The sequence below is a fragment of the Euleptes europaea genome, chromosome 6, assembly GCF_029931775.1.
Source record: "Euleptes europaea isolate rEulEur1 chromosome 6, rEulEur1.hap1, whole genome shotgun sequence".
Taxonomy (NCBI): domain Eukaryota; kingdom Metazoa; phylum Chordata; class Lepidosauria; order Squamata; family Sphaerodactylidae; genus Euleptes; species Euleptes europaea.
This window is the reverse complement of record NC_079317.1, coordinates 108,050,589-108,072,977: the sequence shown is the minus strand read 5'-3', so window position 1 is coordinate 108,072,977 and position 22,389 is coordinate 108,050,589. Positions and strand designations below refer to the sequence as shown.

Below are 22,389 nucleotides of genomic sequence, written 5' to 3'. Positions count from 1 at the left end.
ACTCCTGATATACTTAAAGAATTTCTTATTGTTTGTTTTGATGTGTTTAGCAATATGCCCCTCAAAATCTTTTTTTGCATCTCTAATTATCTGCTTGCATTTCCTTTGTGCAAGTTTGTGTTTGCTTCTGTTCGCCTCATTTGGGCAAACCTTCCAGTCTCTGAAGGAACACTTTTTTTCTCTAATGGCTTCCTTCACCTTACCCGTTAGCTATGGTGGTGACCTCTTGGACTTATTACTACCTTTCCTGACCTGCGGTATACAAGCTAGCTGAGCCTCTAGTAATGTGGACTTGAGTAACCCCCAAGCCTTTTCAAGAGATGTAACCCTCCTAACTGTTCCTTTCAACTTCCTCTTTACCAGTTTTCTCGTTTTAGAGAAGTTTCCTCTTTTAAAGTCAAAGGTAATTGTGTGAGATTTCCCAGTCACTTTCCCACTTACATATAAATTAAATTTGATGCCATTGTGATCACTATTGCCAACTGGCTCAACTACATCCACATCCCGCACTAAATCACTGGCAGCACCACAGAGTATTAAATCCAGGATCGCCTCCCCTCTGGTTGGGTCTATGACCAACTGTTCAAGGGCACAGTCATTTAGGATGTCTAAAATTTTTATCTCTTTGGCTTGACTGGAGCATACATTTATTTAATCAATATGAGGGAAGTTGAAGTCTCCCATTATTACTACTTCATTACCTTTACATGCTTCCCTAATTTCATTCTCCATCTCAAGATCACCCTGAGCCATTTGGTCAGGGGGCCGATAGAACGTCCCCAGTACTAAATCTCCTTTGGGGCCCGGAATCGTCACCCATAAGGATTCTGTGGACGAGTCTGCCCTTTTTATGGTCTCTAGCTTATTAGACACTATGCCTTCCTTGATATACATAGCAACCCCCTCCAATATGCCCTTCCCTGTCATTTCTATACAGTTTGTAACCAGGGATGACTGTATCCCACTGGTTCTCTCCCCTCCACCAGGTTTCTGTGATGCTCACTATATCTATGTTTTCCCTTAAAACCATGCACTCTAATTCCCCCATTTTTGCTTGGATGCTTCTAGCATTAGCATAGAAACACCTCTACACTGTTTCTCTCTTTCGGCTTGCCTAGCATGTGCCTTTGGGCATCTTTAAGTGGCTATCCATCATTTTTTCCCCATTCCCTTTCATGTCTAAGTAATTCCCATGTGGGCAATCTGAAGCAATTTTCCCTTTGTCCATGTGAACTGAGTTTGCCCGAACTGGATGCTTCTCAGCTCCTGTCAGCTTTCCCCCCAGGTTCATTTTAAAAGCTGCTCTGCCACCTTTTTTATATTACACACCAGCAGTCTGGTTCCATCCTGGTTCAAGTGGAGCCCATCCCTTTTGTATAGGCCCGGCTTGTCCCAAAATGTTGCCCAGTTCCTTACAAATCTAAAGCCCTCTTCCCTGTACCACCATCTCATCCACGCATTGAGACTCACCAACTGTGCCTGCCTAGCTGGTCCTGCACGTGGAACAGGTAGCATTTCTGAGAAAGCTACCTTGGAGGTCCTGGCTTTTAGTCTCCTGCCTAGCAACCTAACTTTGGATTCCAAGACCTCCGGACTACATTTCCCCATGTCGTTGGTGCCAACATGCACCACAACCACTGGCTCCTCCCCAGCACTACCTACCAGACTACCTATATGACCTTCGCACCAGGCAGGCGTCACCATGCAGTCCATGCACCCACCAGAAACCCAGCTATCTACATTCCTAAGGATTGAATCCCCCACTACAAGAAGCCTCCCTCCCCTCTGAGGCAGGTGACTGGCAGGTGACAGTCACCTTGGGACTGGGATGTGACTATTTCATCCCCGGAGTCCTTAGTCACCTCTCTCTCTGCCTGCCTCAGCTCCTCCAGTTGAGCTACCTTGGCCTCGAGGAAGTAAACTCGCTTCCTGAGAGCCAGGAGCTCCCTGCACCGAGCGCACACCCATGACTTCTGTCCAGAAGGCAGATAATCATACATGTGACATTCCATGCAGCACACTGGATAGACCCCCGACCCCTGCTGGCTTTCTACCTTCATAACTGGTATTTTATTAATTAATTTATTATTATATTATTCTTTGGTGTTGTAACCCTGCCCTTTACTCTCTTGCACTGTTCCTATACCAAATAAGAACTGAGTGCCAAAGTTCCTTGCCCTGCAGCTATCTGCTGCTAATTCACATAGATATTCAAGTTGCTTGGTACTCCAACCAGATGGAGAGAGTTTCTCTGCTAAGATAAAAAGATTTTATACTCACCTACAGATCCCCAGTCACGATCCACAGGCTAAGAGCCACAGGGCAAGAGCCTCTGGCGAGCAGGAGCCTTTCTACTATCAACTGTGCTGGATAGATATCCCCAAGAAAGGGACATCCCTGCTGATGCCTCTGTGCAGTCTGGATTTTTATGCCCCTGGTGCTGTCTCCTAGCTGTTGCCATTGTCATACCATTACACCTTCCATTTTATACATAAATCAAACACATAAACAACACATGCACAAAACACACCAGTTAGTGGGATTTCCTGCTTCCACATCAGAGGGATGCAGTGGTTAAAGTGACAGACTAGGATACGGAAAACCCAGGATCAAAGCCCTACTCTGTCATGGAAGCCTGCTGGGTGACCTTGGGCCTGCCACACTCTCTCAGCCTACTCTGCCTCATAAGATTGTTGTTGAGAGGATTACAACATGTCAGGCCTTTGCCTGTTCACTGGAGCAAAGGCTTTTGACATGAGGTAGGTGTCAGGCTTCAGCAAATACACGGCGTTTCAGGCAATAGAACTCGAATCCAGGCAGAGCAGAGATTCAAAGATTTATTCCGAAAGTCAATGATTTCAGTAAGGAGGCAAACAAGACTGGAATACATGACTGGGGTGGAGAGGATACATTTATAGGACTGATACAATAGGGTTATAGGAACAAAGAGACAATGTAGTCGTTTCCTGCCAGTAATGACTTAAGTAAAACTGAAACAGAAACCATTAAGAGCAATCAGTGGAGGAGACGGCCGAGCTCCTGGCTTTGTGCGCGGGACCCGATATCAGATGGGAGATTTACACGGGCGGGTCCCATAACAAATGTAAATCCCTGGCCGGAGTTCGTGTGCAAAACGGGGGTGGGGAGGAGTGCACGGAGAACCCCATCTTGTTTGCGGGGAAACCATCTTGTTTGGGACCGGAGCTGTCAGAAGCCTTATCTGACATCCCGCCTCTCCAAAGACCCCCTCCCTGGGTTCCCAGGCTTGTCGGGACAACACTGATGGAACTGATGGAACACTGATGGTGATCAGTTCACATGTTCTGTTGTGACCCACTCATCGTGACTTGAGTTCAAGTGTTTCCAGTGCACCAGGTACTCCAGCTGACCTCTCTGCAGCCTGGAGTCCAGGACCCTGGAAATTTCAAAATGCTGTTCCCCCTGCACCATGATGGGCGTCGCCGCCGGGGGTTCGGGGTGCCAACCAGGAGTGGGAGAAAAGGGCTTCAGAAGGCTCACATGGAACACAGGGTGTACCCCTTGCAGAGTCTTGGGGAGGTCCAATATGGCAGTGACCTCATTGATTACTCGGGATATGGTAAACGGACCCACGTACTTTTGGCATAGTTTTCTACACGGACGCAGGGACTTTAAGTTCTTGGTGGAAAAGTACACCTTTTTCCCGACCACTAGATCCCACTGAGGCACTCTCTGTTTATCAGCCTGCGCCTTGTATCGTTCCTTAGCCTGGTCCAACTGTTTAACAAGTCCCGGCCAAGTATTTCTGACTGTGTTAGACCATGCTGCCACCTCCGGGGGGTCGCCTCCCAGCGGGAGGGGGACCGCCCCCAAAGGGTCGAATTCCATCCCATAAACAGTCTTAAAGGGACTCTGCCCAGTAGCAGAGTGCACTGAGTTGTTATAGGCGTACTCCGCCAGAGGTAACAGGTCGACCCAATTATCCTGGTGATAATTGGTGAAGCAGCGCAAATAACATTTAACCACAGCATTCACCCTTTCCGTCTGCCCATCCGTCTGGGGGTGATAGGCTGACGATAAACCTTGTTGTACCCGAACAATTCCCAAAAAAGCCTGCCAGAATTTAGACAGGAACACCGAGCCTCTGTCGCTCATGATCTTCCGAGGAAAACCATGTAGGCGGAAGATCTGTTGAACAAATAGGCGGGCCAACTTGTGGGCTGAGGGCAACCCCTCGCACGGAATAATGTGGATCTGCTTAGAAAACAGATCCGTGATGACCCAAAGTACGGTTTTACCCTGGCTAGGAGGGAGATTGGTTACAAAGTCCATACCAATCACCCACCAGGGAGCCTCCGGGGTCTCCAGGGGTTTCAGTAGTCCAGGGGGCTTTCCCATGAGACGTTTATTGGTAGCACACGTTGGGCAGGACCTTACAAAACCATCAATGTCCTCGCGCATCCCTGGCCACCAAAAGCGCCGCCGTACCAGGTGTAGGGTTTTCACGAAACCAAAGTGACCCCCTGTCTTGGAGCTGTAGCTCCATTCTAGCGCTTCCTGGTGCAGCTTCTGGGGAACATAAGTCTTTCCTTCCGGGGTCCCAGATTCCTCCACCCCAATCCTCGTTCCTCGAGGAGGGCCTTCTCCCACCTGGTCTTTGCGGCAGAAAGCAGATCTCCAGGAACCTCCTGGGAATGGGGGGAATCGTGAGTCTCCCTCTGTGGAAGGGCCGGGGGAGGCGGAGAACCCGCCGTCCGGGCTTGGGCCCGGGTCCGGACTCCCCGGGGGGGAGGCATCGAGTGTCCCCTCTTGCTGGAGGTCTGGTACAGGCGCGGTACCCGCCGCCCGGGTCTGGGCCCGGGTCCGAACCCCTGGGAGACGAGTGGCACCGCTCGTGCCGCCATGCGAAAGAGCCGGGGCAGGTGAGGGGGGCACTGCTCGGGCTTGGGCCTGGGTTAGAACTCCTGCGCTTGCCCCCTCCGGGTCCAAGCCCAGGTGTTCTGGGGTAAAAAGGGATCCAAGCGGCCGCTCGACTCTGCAGTCGTACTGCGGCATACGGGAGAGACCGTCCGCCAGGCAATTCTCCCTCCCGGGAACATGCTTAATGGTGAAGCGGAATCTAGAAAAGAAATCCGCCCACCTCAGCTGTTTGGCCGAGAGTTTCCTCTGTCCCAGGATGGCAGCCTGGAGTCCAGGACCCTGGAAATTTCAAAATGCTGTTCCCCCTGCACCATGATGGGCGTCGCCGCCGGGGGTTCGGGGTGCCAACCAGGAGTGGGAGAAAAGGGCTTCAGAAGGCTCACATGGAACACAGGGTGTACCCCTTGCAGAGTCTTGGGGAGGTCCAATATGGCAGTGACCTCATTGATTACTCGGGATATGGTAAACGGACCCACGTACTTTTGGCATAGTTTTCTACACGGACGCAGGGACTTTAAGTTCTTGGTGGAAAAGTACACCTTTTTCCCGACCACTAGATCCCACTGAGGCACTCTCTGTTTATCAGCCTGCGCCTTGTATCGTTCCTTAGCCTGGTCCAACTGTTTAACAAGTCCCGGCCAAGTATTTCTGACTGTGTTAGACCATGCTGCCACCTCCGGGGGGTCGCCTCCCAGCGGGAGGGGGACCGCCCCCAAAGGGTCGAATTCCATCCCATAAACAGTCTTAAAGGGACTCTGCCCAGTAGCAGAGTGCACTGAGTTGTTATAGGCGTACTCCGCCAGAGGTAACAGGTCGACCCAATTATCCTGGTGATAATTGGTGAAGCAGCGCAAATAACATTTAACCACAGCATTCACCCTTTCCGTCTGCCCATCCGTCTGGGGGTGATAGGCTGACGATAAACCTTGTTGTACCCGAACAATTCCCAAAAAAGCCTGCCAGAATTTAGACAGGAACACCGAGCCTCTGTCGCTCATGATCTTCCGAGGAAAACCATGTAGGCGGAAGATCTGTTGAACAAATAGGCGGGCCAACTTGTGGGCTGAGGGCAACCCCTCGCACGGAATAATGTGGATCTGCTTAGAAAACAGATCCGTGATGACCCAAAGTACGGTTTTACCCTGGCTAGGAGGGAGATTGGTTACAAAGTCCATACCAATCACCCACCAGGGAGCCTCCGGGGTCTCCAGGGGTTTCAGTAGTCCAGGGGGCTTTCCCATGAGACGTTTATTGGTAGCACACGTTGGGCAGGACCTTACAAAACCATCAATGTCCTCGCGCATCCCTGGCCACCAAAAGCGCCGCCGTACCAGGTGTAGGGTTTTCACGAAACCAAAGTGACCCCCTGTCTTGGAGCTGTAGCTCCATTCTAGCGCTTCCTGGTGCAGCTTCTGGGGAACATAAGTCTTTCCTTCCGGGGTCCCAGATTCCTCCACCCCAATCCTCGTTCCTCGAGGAGGGCCTTCTCCCACCTGGTCTTTGCGGCAGAAAGCAGATCTCCAGGAACCTCCTGGGAATGGGGGGAATCGTGAGTCTCCCTCTGTGGAAGGGCCGGGGGAGGCGGAGAACCCGCCGTCCGGGCTTGGGCCCGGGTCCGGACTCCCCGGGGGGGAGGCATCGAGTGTCCCCTCTTGCTGGAGGTCTGGTACAGGCGCGGTACCCGCCGCCCGGGTCTGGGCCCGGGTCCGAACCCCTGGGAGACGAGTGGCACCGCTCGTGCCGCCATGCGAAAGAGCCGGGGCAGGTGAGGGGGGCACTGCTCGGGCTTGGGCCTGGGTTAGAACTCCTGCGCTTGCCCCCTCCGGGTCCAAGCCCAGGTGTTCTGGGGTAAAAAGGGATCCAAGCGGCCGCTCGACTCTGCAGTCGTACTGCGGCATACGGGAGAGACCGTCCGCCAGGCAATTCTCCCTCCCGGGAACATGCTTAATGGTGAAGCGGAATCTAGAAAAGAAATCCGCCCACCTCAGCTGTTTGGCCGAGAGTTTCCTCTGTCCCAGGATGGCCTCGAGGTTCCGGTGGTCTGTCCAAACCTCAAACGGTACCACCGCCCCCTCCAAGAACTGGCGCCAGACCATGAGGGTGTGTTTAATTGCCATGGCCTCCTTCTCCCCTATTGGCCAGTTGAGTTCAGCCCCAGAGAACTTCTTGGAAAAATAGGCGCAGGGTTGGAGCCTTCCCTGAGCATCCCTCTGTAAGAGTGCTCCCCCCATCGCCCTGTCGGAAGCATCCACTTGCAGGGTAAAAGGTTGGGAACAGTCGGGGTGAGCCAAGACGGGTCCGGTAGTAAACCGGCTCTTAAGCAGATCAAACGCCGCCTGGCATTGGTCATCCCATGCTACCCGATAGTTAGCGGCAGTGGCCGCTTGGCCCCTCTCCTTGGTCCTAAGGAGTTCCGTGATCGGGAGGGCTATCTCAGCAAAATCTGGGATGAAACCCCTGTAGAAATTTGCGAAGCCCAGAAATTGTTGAACCTGTTTGCGGGTCCGGGGAGGTTCCCAATCCCGGACCGCCTGAACCTTCTCGGGGTCCATAATCAACCCATTGGGAGACACCACAAACCCAAGAAAAGTTCGTCTTGGTTAAAGGCACACTTGGACAGTTTGGCGTACAGGTGGTGTTCCCGCAGCCGGCGCAAAACCTCCCGCACCAATTTCCAGTGTTCTTCCGGGTCTCATGAATAAATTAAAATATCATCTAGGTATACGATGACCCCCTGAAACAACAGATCATACAAAATCTCGTTGATAAGTTGCATGAAGCAGGACGGAGCTCCAGACAACCCAAAAGGCATTACACAGAATTCAAAAAGCCCAAAGCAACACGAGAAAGCTGTTTTAGCCTCATCCCCCTCCTTAATCCGGACCCGGTAGTAGGCCTCCGCCAAGTCCAGTTTAGAAAACACCCTGCCCTCTTGTAGCTGGCTGAGAAGGTCAGGGATGAGGGGGATGGGGTATGCATTTGTTTCAGTAACTGCATTAAGCCCCCTATAGTCCACACATAACCGGAAGTCCGAAGTCCCCTTCTTTTTCACGAAGAAGCAGGGTGAGGAGAATGTAGCCTTGGATGGATGGATGAACCCCCTGGCCAGATTCTTATCCAGAAACTCCCTTAAATGTCAGGTCTGTATCTCAGTTGGTTTTGTTTTCCCACCGACTAGCCTTCAAGGATTGTTTTGCATATTTGGACTCTTTGAAGCCGACAGTAATCCGTGAGAACCACAGCGCCTTTGTGCTGTTTGTAATTTGTAATCTCTTGAAGCTGTACTGTGCTATAGAGTGCTTTTTTCAATGCTTTTATATTATCAAGTGCAAGCTAGTTTGCCCCATTGCTGTCTTAGTTTCCCTGTGTGCTGCTAACCTTTGTGACCAGTAAAACCAGCTTCTTTGGACAACTCATCTACTGTTGTGGTTTGTGGTTCTCGTTAGGCCAAGTGCTTACATTAATACAGTCTTTTCCTGAGGGCTCATGGGGTAGACCCGAGCCTTGGAGGGCTTCATGTCCGCCGTTAACTCAATGGCACAGTCCGTGGTGCGGTGAGGGGGTAGCAAGTCATAGTCCTTCCCCTCAAAGACTTCCGCAAAGTCCTGATATTCCGGGAGTAGCGTTACAGGAATTGCCGTCGTGGCAGTTACCCTCCCCCCATCGGGCATGTCCTCCCTGCAATGCCACCTGCATTGGGGGAACTCAAACACTACTTGGCGCTGTGCTCAGTCGATGCTGGGATTGTGACCCGCCAACCAATTGCTTCCCAGAACCACCGGGTAAGCAATCCCAGGGGCTATGGTGAGGCTGATTTGCTCCCAGTGATCCCCCACCCCTAGCAACACAGGGTCACAGTGCAAATGAACGGGACCCCCCTGAAGATCCCTCCCGTCCATTTGACGGAAGCGCAAGGGCTGGTTCAACTCCATTGCCCCCAATTGTAATCCGCTAAATACGTCTTGGTCAATTAAAGTTCTGGAGCAACCAGAGTCCAAAATGCCCACTACTGCAACTGGATCCCCTCCCTGGGGATTCCTTAACACCACGGGCACCAGGAGAGTCTCCCCCTGGTCACTCACCCAGGTCGGAACCGGCTCGTTTTCTTGCAAAGTAGCCTCCTGTGCCGGTTCACTCACAGGAAGCTTTCTTCGTTTTTTGTCGGTGAGACATCTCTGGAACAGCAGCGATGTTCACACGGGACAGGTTCCAGGTCCGCACTTAACGCCGCCATCCCGCGCCGGGTGGGTGTTCCCTCCGTCCTCTTCAGATCTGGAACTTGGTAGCTGGTCAGAGTTTTCTTGTCTGTCGCCTGCTTGGGCGATCCACTGGTGCACTTGGCAGCAAAGTGTCCCATCCTACGGCAACGTAGACAGGAATCTTCTCTGAAGCGGCGCACTCTCTCATCCAGGAAATGGCCTCGATTCCCTTCGCCTCGGTGCACCTCCGTCATAGTGTTCCCCTTGGTCGGGCCTCTGGAAGGGGGTTCCTTCCCCGGGCGATCCTTGGCGAACTGCAGGGTTAGCTTGCGGTGTTCTACTTGCCATGCCAGCAGGATCCAGCCCTCCACAGTGTCAGGGTCTCCCAGAGTCAGGCAGCCCTCCAACACTTCCCAGCGCAGTCCCTTGCGGAAGTGTTGGACCTTGGTGGCTTCGCTCCACTCGTGCACCTTGCACGCCAGGGACTGGAACTCCTGGGTATATTCTAGCACAGACCGGGACCCCTGCCTGAATCTGCGCATAGCAATCTTGGCCCTCTCTGCCCGGTGAGGGTCCTCAAACCGGCAGTGCAGGGCTTCTAGGAAATCATCGAGGGAGCACAAAAGTCCAGGGTTAACCTCTGTCGCTGCCACTGCCCACTCTACTGCCTCCTTCTTTAGAAGCCCGATGGCATACCGCACCCGGGTTTCTTCGGAAGGAAAAGTCTCACCCTGATCATTCATGAAACCAGAAAGTTGCAGTAGGAAGTGGGATAACTGGGCGCAGGTCCCATCAAAAGAAATCTGCAGGTCCCGGGCGACTGTGCGTGGGGAATGAATGGAGAGGGTAGTCGCCGCGCCGATGGACGATCGGAGTCCCCGCACCGTCCCTGCTAGCGCCGCCATCTCCCTCCTTAGGATCTCCAGCTGGTCCTGAAGCTCCCGGTTCTGTCGAGTCAGGTCATGGTTCTGCTCCTGCAGAAGACGGCGTTCCTCTTCTCGGGGGTATGGGGTAGAGGTGACTGCAGCTCGGCCTCAGAGCGGTTCCTCCTCAGGAGCAAAGAGCACAATGTGTATGTGTGTGTATTGGGGGGGGGAGGTTTGACTAGATATGATGATGTGAGTCTGTGAATAAATCACTCACTTTTTAAAACTTCTAATAAGAGTTGCAGGGCTACCTGATTCAGATTAAGGAATTTTAAGACCTTCCTATGCACTGTTTTCATTATCTCAAGCCCATCTACCCAGATTGCAACTTGCACACCTTATGGTACCCGAATAATGTTCTTTAAAGTTGCTCCTGTGGCGGAATATAATAGAGGTTTCCCCTGCTGATTACCAGATTTTAATTTTCTGACCATCACTGACAACCACATCTGTGAACTCCTGGGGATCCATGATTTTCTACCACATTTCTATCCTACACTTCTTTCAAGAAGCTGTAGTCAGTGTATATGGCTTTCCCCTCCTCCATTTCTATCCTCACAACAACCCTGTGAGGTGTGTTATGCAGAAAAAGAGTGACTGGCCCAAGGTCACCCAGTGAGCTTCAGGGGAGAACAAGGATTTGAACCTGGATCTCCCACGTTTTAGCCAAATATTTTAAGCACTATATAACAGCTTCTCCACACCTCTCTCAGCAGCCTCCTGTATCTAAAACATTGCCCAAGGGTGGCTGTACAATCTTTTTGAAGGATATCCCATAACTGCCCAAGCAGTTTCTTCAATCTATCCTAATACTCTTCCTAGATTTATCTCCCTGTCTTTTAAAAGTGTTGCTTGTTGTACTAACCTTAGAGGATTAGAGGAACAATCAGCCACTGCACAAATACACAGCAAGGCCGCAGTGTCAGACTCGGTTGCGTTAGGCTAGTGGTCGGCAAACTCATTAGTCAAGAGAGCCAAATATCAACAGTACAACCATTGAGATTTCTTTTGAGAGTCTGAGGAGCGGGGAGAGCGAAGAGAGCTCGGTCCTGGCCCAGGAAGCATCGTCGCCTTCCCCGCCCGGGGCCAGGCGGAGCCAACAGGAAGAGGAGGAGGAGGAGGAGGAGGTGGGGGTGAGAGGTCGCCCAGCTTTGGTCGCCCATAGAGACAGAGGAGGGAAGGCGGTGGCGGCCGAAACGAGGACCCGACAGCCACGCCTCACTCCTCACGGTGGAGAGAAGGGAGGGAGGAGGGAGGGAGGAGCCCCCTCTCTGCCAAACCAAGGCGCTCAGCCAGGCGGCAAGAAAAGACGGGGGGGTGGCAGTTGAGGGGCTCTTGTTCTCAGGCCGCCGCCGCAATGGTGGGAGGCGGGTACGGCGCTGGGGCGAGAAGGAAGAAGGGCCACTCCTTCCTCTCTCGGAGACCCTCCCGCTGCTTCGGCCGGCCTAGGGCGCTGCTTCCGCACGTGGGAAGAGCCGCACTCAGGGGCCCAAACAGCCACTTGCGGCTCGGGAGCCGTGCTTTTGCGACCCCTGCATTAGGCTGACAGTAAAGGGCTGCTTCTTCCTTGTCAAGGTGTTCAGGTTTGTGTACAGGAAGAAGGTTTAACCTGGATTAGCCCTCATTACCAGGGATTACATCCCCATCATCCATAATTCAAGGGCCTTGAAAGTGATAATTTTGCCATTTCCTTTATGATTTTATCTCTCCCATAGATGAGAATCAATTTTTTTAATTAATACATGGAGGAAGGGAAGGTAGCTAAGCTTCTATATAACTTGTCAGTTCTGGTCAAACTTCAGCCACCTAACCAAGACTGAAGAATTTGTGAACTGGTATCCAGAACCTGAGCACGGCCACCTGAGCTACCAGCTGCCCTTTGCTCACTGATACACCCAGAATGCTTTATTGTTGCCCTCGTTCCCAGGAGGCCTTTGTTGTGCATCTAATGGGCGGTTCTGGTTCCCCTTTCATGTTCAATCTCGCAAAGGCAAGTGCTGCCATTATGGACCCATAAGGTCTGACCCCTGTGAGAAGGGATGGAGTTTTGCCTTGAGGCACACCTCAACCTTAAGACTAACATGACTTTTGCCTGCCCCAGCAGAGTTCATCAAGAAAGGCAAGGCACCCCCGTCTATGTATCGTGCTGTGGGAGCCACAGAAATTATCTGAGACACTCCTCTGCTTAACTGGGTACTATTTATTTATTTATTACAAAGCTCTCTGGAAGATCCAGAACAAAGACTGGTGCAATGCCATATAACCAAATACTTCAACTTGTCTTTCAGCTTTCTGCACTGCATGGATTATTTGTTTGCACTGCATGAAAGCAGTTTGAATGCTAACTGAAAATCCAAAGAACTGCAAATCCAGTAAAACACCTTGGGAGGAATCCAGACTAACAGAAGGGGGGCAACTCCACTATTGATTCACCCTCCCCACTGCAGACCACTCTCGTATTGTTCCTCAGAGTCTCAGGGGCAATCAGGGAGGCCCAAACAAGCCTGGGAAGGGACTGTTCCTTCCCCTAACCCACGTCCCTTGAGCCTGGAGGGCAGTGGTGCAACTTGGGAGGGCCAAATCAGGAGCCCCCACCCCCACCCCAGGATGCCTCTGCAGCTTCTCCTATCCCCCAGGAACAGAGTTTGGTGGTGATCCTTGAGCAGCAGTGAGAGGGGGAAGCAGGAAAGCTCCCTTCTGTTGATGGAAAATGTAGTCTGGTTCCAACCCTTTGAGCTAAGCTGTGGCAGCACAGTGCATTCTGCCATGAAGCACAACTGGTAAAAAAAATACAGTGAGACATGCTACCAAAAGTAAACAAACCAATGTCATTTGGTCAGATCTAGAAATGTCACATTCCAGCTTCCACATCCATATTCTTTTTCAAACTTAAAAGTCCCTGTCTGTACTAGCCTTAAATTTAAAAGTCCCTGTCTGCACTAACCTTTTACAGGCTACCAAGAGGACTGGTGCAACAAATTTGTAATAGTACATTTGTAATAGTTTTCAAATCTGCTACAAATTTCACATTTGGCGCTGCTTCTGCTATCTCTTTATTCCTTGCCAAACGGTGGCTTTTTCCCCCCACACCCCCTTTTAAGATCTGGTTTTTCACATTAGAGTACAGCAGTGACACAATGGTCCCTGGGCCCAGGTGTCCACTTGTGGTCTGTACCTGTCAACCCTCATTCCTTGTCATTTGTGAAATCTTTGACAGAAGGTGGTCCGACAAACAACAACCCCCTTGCCTTCCTCCTGCCTGGTATGCACAGAAGAAACACATTTTTCCCACATTCCTGCAACAATATGACAACAATATGACAACATGCAGAGACAGCAGTGTGTTGCTGTGGTCACCAAGAACTCAAGATCAGTGCAAATTGTCTTATGATCTGCAAGTTTGAGGCTTTTTTTTTCAAAAACTTTCTTTTTAGAATCCCGAGAGGTCAAAGAGACAGCAAAGTGAGCTAGAAGAAGGGAGAAATGTCCATTTAATATAAAGAGATGTTTTGTCTGTAATTATGTTCCTATATTGTTTAATTAGTGATATTAAATACTATTCAGTTTCACACTCATAGTTCCCTTGAGGATGTCTGGTGCACTGCTGTGAGGGTCTCTGTCTTTGTGTCTCTGCTTTCCATCACCTGCTGTGTTATCAGTGAACTCGTAAAAGCAGTTCACACCTTCTGGTCTCAGGCGCCAGGCCTGATGGCCCATGTATCTTCCCCCCCCCCGCTGTTCTTCCTGCCAGTACTCCCTCAGGCCGATGCGGCCTTGGAAGTGTGATAGCCGCCCAGACTTCCTGGGATCTGTCTGATGTTTTGTATTATGCCAAGCTTGTAACTTCCCATAACAATAAGTGTGAACCCCAGTGCCCCAGTGCCCTGGAGTCAATATATTCTGTAAACCCGTATAGCCCCTCACTTGCAACTTTCTACCTGTGCCTGTCTCATCTCCTGAAGGCTTCAATAAATCGATTGTTTCTGTATCAACGTCTGAGCAACTGATTTGGAGAAGCAAACTCAGAGAGGGGGATCTCTCACATTAAGTTGCAAGTCATTGCCTCTCGGACTGCAGCTGTACCGCTTTGGACAGAATGTCAGCCGACGAGGACACCACCCCTAACCCCGATGCCCCCAAGGAACCGGACGAGCCGGAGAAGCCGGACCCTAAAGAGGAGGGAGCCAAGCCAAAGAAACCGAAGGGTCGCGCCCCCGACCAAGATCGGGACGGACGTCCCCGGGGGCTCACTTATTGGCTGGACTCTCCCAAGGGCTGGTCGCTCTCGCGGACTGCGGCGAAGGATCGCCGGTTGGCCTTCCCCAGCACGGGACTCGAAGGGGACCCGGCCCGCAAAGAGGCCCTCATGGAGGAAGAACGAAAGCAGTGGCAGGAAGACCGCCGGGCTATGCAGGAGCAGATGGAGATCATGCAACGCGTAATGGGTGAGATGGCCACGACCCTAGATGCGCTGAAATTGCAACCTCCAGCCGGTGCTCCCCCAGACGGGGCGCCAGTAGTTCCGCCCGCAACCCCTGCCCCCCCGGCCCGTCGGGACCTGAAAGTCACGTATGACGGGTCGGGAGACCAGTTGACCTTTTTTATGGTCCAAGTAGACATTTTTATGCGGGAACAAGGCCGAACCTTCGTTTCTGAGGAGTCCCGGGTGCAGTACGTGGCTTCCTTACTGCAAGGGGAGGCGGCTGCCTGGATGGTGTTGCAGTATGAACTCCGCTCGCCGGTGCTGCGAACCCTGGACGAGTTCATGGTAGCACTCCGAAACCGTTTTGAGGACCCGACTCTAGGTGAGCGGGCTAAAGCCTCCCTGATGCAACTGCGCCAAGGGACTAAGTCGGTGGCGCAGTATGCAAGTGAGTTCCAGTCACTGGCTAGCCGAATTCTGGACTGGAGTGAGGCTACCTTGGTACAATGTTTCAGGGAGGGTCTCAACCCAGACCTCCAACATTGGGCCTTCATGCAAGGGAACCCCCCGGATGTGGAAGGTTGGGTTCGCCATGCTGCTGACATCGAGAATCGCAAACAACTCCTGAACTTGTCCAAGCAACGGATTGGGCGAGACCCCAGGCCCCGGGGTGACCGTGGCCGGGAACTCCGGCAAGGGGGTGGCGGGGTCCTCTCGGCCGCGGAACGCCGCAAGCGGTTCGAGGCCGGCGTCTGCCTGATCTGCGGGGGAAAGGGTCACTTTGCATCGCAATGCCCCTCTCGCTCAGGCCGTCCGACCCCTCCCCGCCAAACCCAGGCCGAGCCGACGAAACCGGCCGCCGACAGCCAGCCTCGCCGCAGAAGTGGACCACTGAGCCGGCGCTCCGGCGCACCCTCCGCTCTCCACGCACGTCCCCAGGATGGAGCATCCGACTCTACGGTCCCATCGGGGTCCCGGATTACAAATACCGTCTTCGATTCGGACGGCTCCCCGGAGGCCACTACCCCGTCCCCCTCTTCCAGCGAGGAGGAAGAGTGGGAACAGCCGGCAAAAAACGCCGTCGGTCTGCTGTAGAGGGGGCTCCGCAGCAGACCGTCCCTATCGTTGTGCAAGGAGCTCCACCGATGGTAAGCGCCCAAGAGGACAATGTATTTGTGCGTGTCCATCTGTCCCTACCCAAAGGGGGTCCCCCGTTAGAGGTCCCCGCGTTGGTCGACTCGGGGTGTGCCCGCACCATGATAAATGAGGAAACTGCCAAGAAGTTGGGTGTCCGGCGCAAGCGGCTTCCGGGACCCCTCCGTTTTTCCCAAATGGACGGGAGTGACTTTAAACGGGGCCCGGTGACCCACAGAACTGCAGCCGTGATTATGTCCGTGGGGGAACATTGGGAACGGTTGTATTTCACTATCGCCCCTATTGTAACCCCTGTGGTGTTAGGGATGAACTGGTTAAGGGGGCACAATCCCTCCATTGATTGGGTTAAACGGGTGCTTTCCTTCCCCGAAAACCCCTGTGGGTTGCATGACAAGGAACGGGTACTCAGGACTCCAGCCGCCGCACTGGTAGGGTCCCCCGCCCCAGTCTCTCCTCAATTACCCTCTGAGTACTCGCAATTTACTGATGTTTTTGATGTTAGAGAGTGCGACGAACTGCCTCCCCACAGAGAAACGGACTGTGCCATCGAGATTGTAGGGGAAGGCAAACTGTCTAAGGGAAAGGTTTACCCCATGAGCCCTAGTGAAAAGACAGTGTTGCGAGACTATCTGGATGTCAATCTGGCAAGGGGTTTCATACGCCCCTCCAAGGCTCCTTATTCAGCCCCAGCTTTCTTTGTAAAGAAAAAGACGGGAGATTTAAGACTGTGTATTGACTTTCGCAGACTGAACGCAGTCACCCAGTCTAATGCTTACCCCCTCCCTCTTATTCCTGACCTTCTAGCACAATTAAAGGAGGGCCGAATCTTCACCAAACTGGACTTGGTAGAAGCCTACCACCGCATTCGCATCAAAGAAGGAGACGAACCCAAAACGGCCTTTTCCAGTTGTTTTGGGATGTTTGAGTACCTAGTCATGCCGTTCGGACTTTCGGGGGCTCCGAGTGTCTTTATGCAATTAATTAATGAGGTTTTGCATGATTTGCTGTTTCGGGGGGTGGTGGTATTTCTCGATGACATCCTTATTTACTCTGAAACCATGGAAGACCATGTGCGCCTAGTGCGAGAGGTGCTCCAGCGGCTGCGGGAGCACAAACTGTATGCTAAGGTGTCCAAATGTGAATTCCACCAACCCTCCATTACATTTCTGGGGTATGTGATCTCCCACCAAGGGTTGGAAATGGACCCCGCCAAGGTCCAGGCAGTGCGGGACTGGGAACCCCCCACTACCCGCCGCCAACTTCAGCAGTTTTTGGGGTTTGCCAATTTTTACCGGAACTTCATTCCTAACTTTGCCCAAGTTGCGCTTCCCCTCACTGCCCTGTTGCGTACCAAGGACAAGGGGGCTAGCGCCGCGCTTCCCTCAGCCCGTTTGCAATGGTCCCCCCAGTGCCAGCTAGCTTTTGAACGTTTGAAGCTACTTTTTTCATCCGAACCCGTTTTGGCTCACCCAGATTGCACCAAGCCTTTTGTGGTGCAAGTGGATGCCTCGGATGTAGCCATGGGCGGGGCCCTATTGCAGAGGGATGAGGGGGGACGGTTGAGACCATGCGCCTACTTCTCCAAGAAGTTTTCCCAGTCTGAAATCAACTGGGCCATTTGGGAGAAGGAGGCAGCAGCGGTCAAACATGCCCTTACCATATGGCGACACTTCATGGAAGGGGCCGAACTGCCATTCGAAGTGTGTACCGATCACAAGAATCGTGAGGCCCTCAAGGGGGCTAGAAAACTCAATGCCAAACAGGTTCGGTGGGCCCAATTTTTCGCTAAGTTCCGGTTCACTCTCAGACATGTCCCTGGCAAAGAAAATGCCCTAGCCGACGCTTTGTCACGACTTCCCCAGTATCGCAACGATTTCGATCGCCCAGTCGACTCCCTGTTCACTCCCGAGCAGCGAGGGGAAGTTCCTAGCTTAGCCGTCACCACCCGGTCCCAAGCCCGACCACCGGAGACCCCCCCTACACTCAAAGGCATCCCGGAAGCCTTCCAACAGCGACTCCGGGACGCCTCCTTGCAGGAGGAGGAGCATCATCTCCTCCCCACTGGTCTGGAACGTACCAACACTTGGTGGGTGCAAGGGGGGAAACTGTACGTCCCTTCCTCTCTTCGCAAGGAAGTATTGGGACTTGTACATGGTGCCAGGCTAGCGGGTCATTTTGGTTTCATAAAAACGCTTCACCTGGTTCGAAGACAATTCTGGTGGCCCGGTATGAGATCTGATGTAGAGTTGTATGTGCGCAGCTGCCCCACCTGCGCCACAGCCAAGAAACGGATGGGAAAACCCCCAGGGCTTCTCAAACCGCTTGAGAGCCCCTCCCGTCCCTGGGAAGTCATCGCCATGGATTTTATCACCGACCTACCTCCGAGTCGGGGAAAAACGGTTCTTTGGGTTATCACAGACCTCTTTTCCAAACAGGTTCACTTCGTTCCATGTGCAGGCCTTCCTTCAGCCCAGGGCTTAGCTAAACTGTTCATCACACACGTCCTCAGGCTACACTCGATCCCGAGGAAGGTCCTCTCCGACCGGGGGGTCCAGTTTGTTGCCAAATTCTGGCGGGCCTTCCTAAAGTTAATGGGAGTGGAAGAGCAGGGCCTTTCTTCCGCCTATCACCCCCAAACGGATGGTCAAACAGAACGAGTAAATGCGGTGGTAGAATGTTATTTGCGTTGCTATGTAAATTTCCACCAGGACGACTGGGTCGACCTGCTGCCATTTGCCGAATATGCGTATAACAATGCGCCTCATTCCTCTACCGGCTTTAGTCCCTTCCAAGTTATATACGGGACGGATTTCGGCCCTTTCGGTTCTGCCCCCGTCTCGCCAGAGCTCCAGTCTACCCCTGACCTTCAGGAGTGGATTCAGGTGGTTAAATCCACCTGGCCATGGTTGCTCAAAAATCTGGAAAGGGCAAAAAGCAAGTACAAGGAACAAGCAGACAAACACCGGTCTCCGGGATGGGAACTCAAGGTGGGGGAGCAAGTCTATCTGTCCACCAAAAACCTCCGCTCTCTTCGCCCCTGCAAAAAACTAAGCGACCGTTATGTGGGACCTTTCCCCATTACCAGAGTAATCAACGAGGTTACTGTGGAACTGGACCTCCCAAAAACTCTGAAAGGAGTCCATCCAGTCTTTCATATAAGCCTCCTCAAACCCTATGTGGCAGCCCCCCAGTTCCACCCCCCTCCCGCACACGAGATTCCTACCGTAGTAGGAGGGGACACCCATTTGGAAATATCCAAGGTTTTAGACTCCAAATGGAAGAAAGGGAAACTGTTTTACTTTGTTCGCTGGAAAAACCTTGGCTCCGCTCATGACGAATGGGTGGCCGCACCCCACATGGCGGCTCCTCGCTTAGTCCGGGAATTCCACCTTGCTTATCCCGATAAGCCTCGTCCTCTCGGGGACCCCGGGGGGGGGCCTTAAGGGGGGCAGAATGTGAGGGTCTCTGTCTTTGTGTCTCTGCTTTCCATCACCTGCTGTGTTATCAGTGAACTCGTAAAAGCAGTTCACACCTTCTGGTCTCAGGCGCCAGGCCTGATGGCCCATGTATCTTCCCCCCCCCCGCTGTTCTTCCTGCCAGTACTCCCTCAGGCCGATGCGGCCTTGGAAGTGTGATAGCCGCCCAGACTTCCTGGGATCTGTCTGATGTTTTGTATTATGCCAAGCTTGTAACTTCCCATAACAATAAGTGTGAACCCCAGTGCCCCAGTGCCCTGGAGTCAATATATTCTGTAAACCCGTATAGCCCCTCACTTGCAACTTTCTACCTGTGCCTGTCTCATCTCCTGAAGGCTTCAATAAATCGATTGTTTCTGTATCAACGTCTGAGCAACTGATTTGGAGAAGCAAACTCAGAGAGGGGGATCTCTCACATTTGCATTATAATTAGAACACTATGTCCCTTAAATTACTCAGAAAATATCTGACTTGTTAAGCAATTTTGTTCTTTAACCTACAGAGCACCAACTCACTGTCTCCCTGCTGACTTCTAGTTAGGCTTCAGGGTGCTGAGTTTGACCTAGAAACTGAATGTGGAGATGCAGCCAATGCCTGTTTCTACCCTTGCACAGAGCAGTCACAGAATAAACGCCATTTGGCACACTTCATACCAAATGCAGGAAGTCTACCTAAAGCTGTTCTTTTATTTTACTGACTTTTCAACTGATGGCTCCTTTGAATATATGGCTGATAGCAGCCTTAAGTGGATCTCCAGTTAACTCCGCTGCTCGAAATCAAAGCAAATGTTTGCCTACCCTTCCCTTAAAGCAATTCTTCAGTGCATATTCCATCACACCCCAATGCTATCTGTTACTGTGCTCCACCAGTCTTTGAATAAGAAAGCTCTGCCTAATGCCCAGGTGCAAATCTTTTGCATTACTGTTTGAGGTCCCTGTTTCTTGTCCATGGTAAACAAGGAGAACAGCTGGCTCTGACTCTCCTTGAGATAACCCTTTACGTATCTGAAGACTGCTCTCAAGCCTTCTTTCAGTTATGGCTGTTCTATGCAGAATCAGAAATGTATAAAGAACATAACCTAAATTAGCAGGCGTATAGAGTATCTTCTATACTTGGAGCAACCAAGATTAGGGACTCTTCTGTTTAGAAAAGAAAAAAAGCATACCAGAGAAACCTCCTGCAACAAAGGACAGCCTCATGATTACTAACCTCTGTTGGTGTACAATGATAACAAGCCTGATTGCTGTAATATGTATGCTCCACATATTCCCAGTTAGATTGCTAATCATAACAAGTAATCAGTCCTCTACCTCACACTGAAGCCTCTGCCTGGCTCTTCCAATTAATCCCTGCTTCATACCCCAACTATACAGGAAGCACAAACTGGGCCCACAAGAGAAGCAAGGCCTTTGTGGTGATTGCCCCTGTGAAGCACCCTTCCCTATGGTTGCCAACATCCAGGAGGGACATGAAGTTTTGTTGGAATTACAACTGCTTTCCAGATTAAAGAGATCAATTCCCCTGGAGGAAACTGCAGCTTTGGAAGGTGGACTCTATGGCATCACACATCCCCACTGAGTTCCTCACCCAAACTCCACCCTTCCCAGGCATCAGCCCTAAGCTCCAGAAATTTTCTAAATCAGAGTTGGTAACCCTGAACCTTCCCCTCTAAAAGTGCAGAAATGCTCCTTCTTTGCATGCTTTAGCAAGGGCCACAAGGCAGCCTGTTTCAGCGAGCCTTTAGTTTGGCAGGCTGAATGTTTGGCATCTTTTGTCAAAAAAGGTAGTAGTTGCTGTTTTATTTTACTTTGGGTTATTTGTTTGTTTTATTTGTGGTTTTAACTGTGAGCTTATTTTGTAAGTCACTGTGAAGTATCCATACCACACATGTACACACAAAATCCAACTTCCCCTTATAAAAGGCATTTGGGATGTGTTATGCATCTACAGCAATTTCTGGCTGCACGTTTCATGCTTCTGAAGTTGGGAGTGTGAAAAGTTGTGCAGAGATGGTGCATGGTTTTGAAGGGTCTCTGAAGGGGCACCCTTTATGCTGACAAACAAATGGCACTTTTGGCCCCCTGTGCCTGCGACGGCTTTGGGCATGGGCCACAGTACAGCAGGCACCACTGAATTTGGCACTTGCACTGGAAGCTGGTGCACTGCCTGCTCTTTTTCTCACAACACCCTCATGCAAATATGCCAGAGACTCTCCCAGAAGATACTGGCAGGCCACGCCCATTTTTAGCAACTCCAGTTTCTTTTCCAGCCCAGTGCAAACCAACCAGCCAAGTGAGTAGAGGTCTGGAATAGGGTTGCCAACTGCTAATTCAACTGCTAATTCAACTGGAGATCTCCTGCTAATTCAACTGATCTCCAGCCGATAGAGATCAGATCACCTGGAGAAAAATGGCCGCTTTGGAAATTGAACTCTATGGCATTGAAGTCCCTCCCCTCCCCAAACCCCGCCCTCCTCAGGTTCCGCCCCCAAAATATCCCGCCGGTGGCGAAGAGGGACCTGGCAACCCTAGTCTGGAACTTTACTTCTATTCCTTTCCTTTACTTCTGTTTCCAGTAAATCAGGAGCGGTCTCTATTCCTTATACCCAAACTCTGAGGCATGTACAGACCAAAAGCCTGGACTCTCTCCCATCTCTGCTCATGCAGCTCACCTGTCGGCCAACACGGTTGTTATGCAGCCTCATGCGGGAATGGATGTCTCGGTAGGTCTCTCGAGAATCTAGGAAGTCCTTGGAAAACTTCTCCCCGTAGTCCACATCTGGGCTGCAGCCCCCCCATTCCCAGGAGTCCTGCAGGCCTGGGGCCTCAGCTGGCACGTGCTCCAGGTGCACACCGTGCATCATTCCTTTGCCCCGGTTCATGGCCTCCAGCTGAAGCCGGTGCAGCTTGATGCGGAAGGCTTCCTCGTCCCCTCGGCGCTTCTGGTCACATCCGCATGCCTGCAGCTTGCCCAGGGAGCAAGCGTTGGAGACAGCATGCACCGCTCCTGCCGCTGCAATGGCATAGGCAAAAGCACTTTCCCGGAAACCTGCAAGAAAGAACACAATGGCCCATTAGGGTCAGCCAGATCAAGAGTCCTGCCTTCAGCTATATATACTGCACATAAGGCAAGAAGACATTGATCCTCCAGTACCTGTCACTCACACTTTCAGGAAAGGGACACTGTTGTCAAAAATATAACTTTTAAAAGTATAGTACAAGAATCAGCAATGAGTTTTTATAATCCAAATATATAATTGCCCACCACCTCACTATGTGACATGGGCTAGATCCAGCCAGCTGTTTCATTCA

General features: G+C 51.8%; 1 protein-coding gene across 1 annotated transcript in view; it reads right to left on the bottom strand.

Moving 5' to 3' along the window:
* WNT10A (Wnt family member 10A) overlaps nt 1–22,389 on the bottom strand; it is a 94,005-nt gene that overhangs the window by 39,682 nt on the left and 31,934 nt on the right. The window contains exon 2 of the mRNA XM_056852044.1: nt 21,750–22,126. Within this exon, the coding sequence (XP_056708022.1) occupies nt 21,750–22,126 (377 nt within the window). The remainder of the gene's footprint in view (nt 1–21,749; nt 22,127–22,389) is intronic.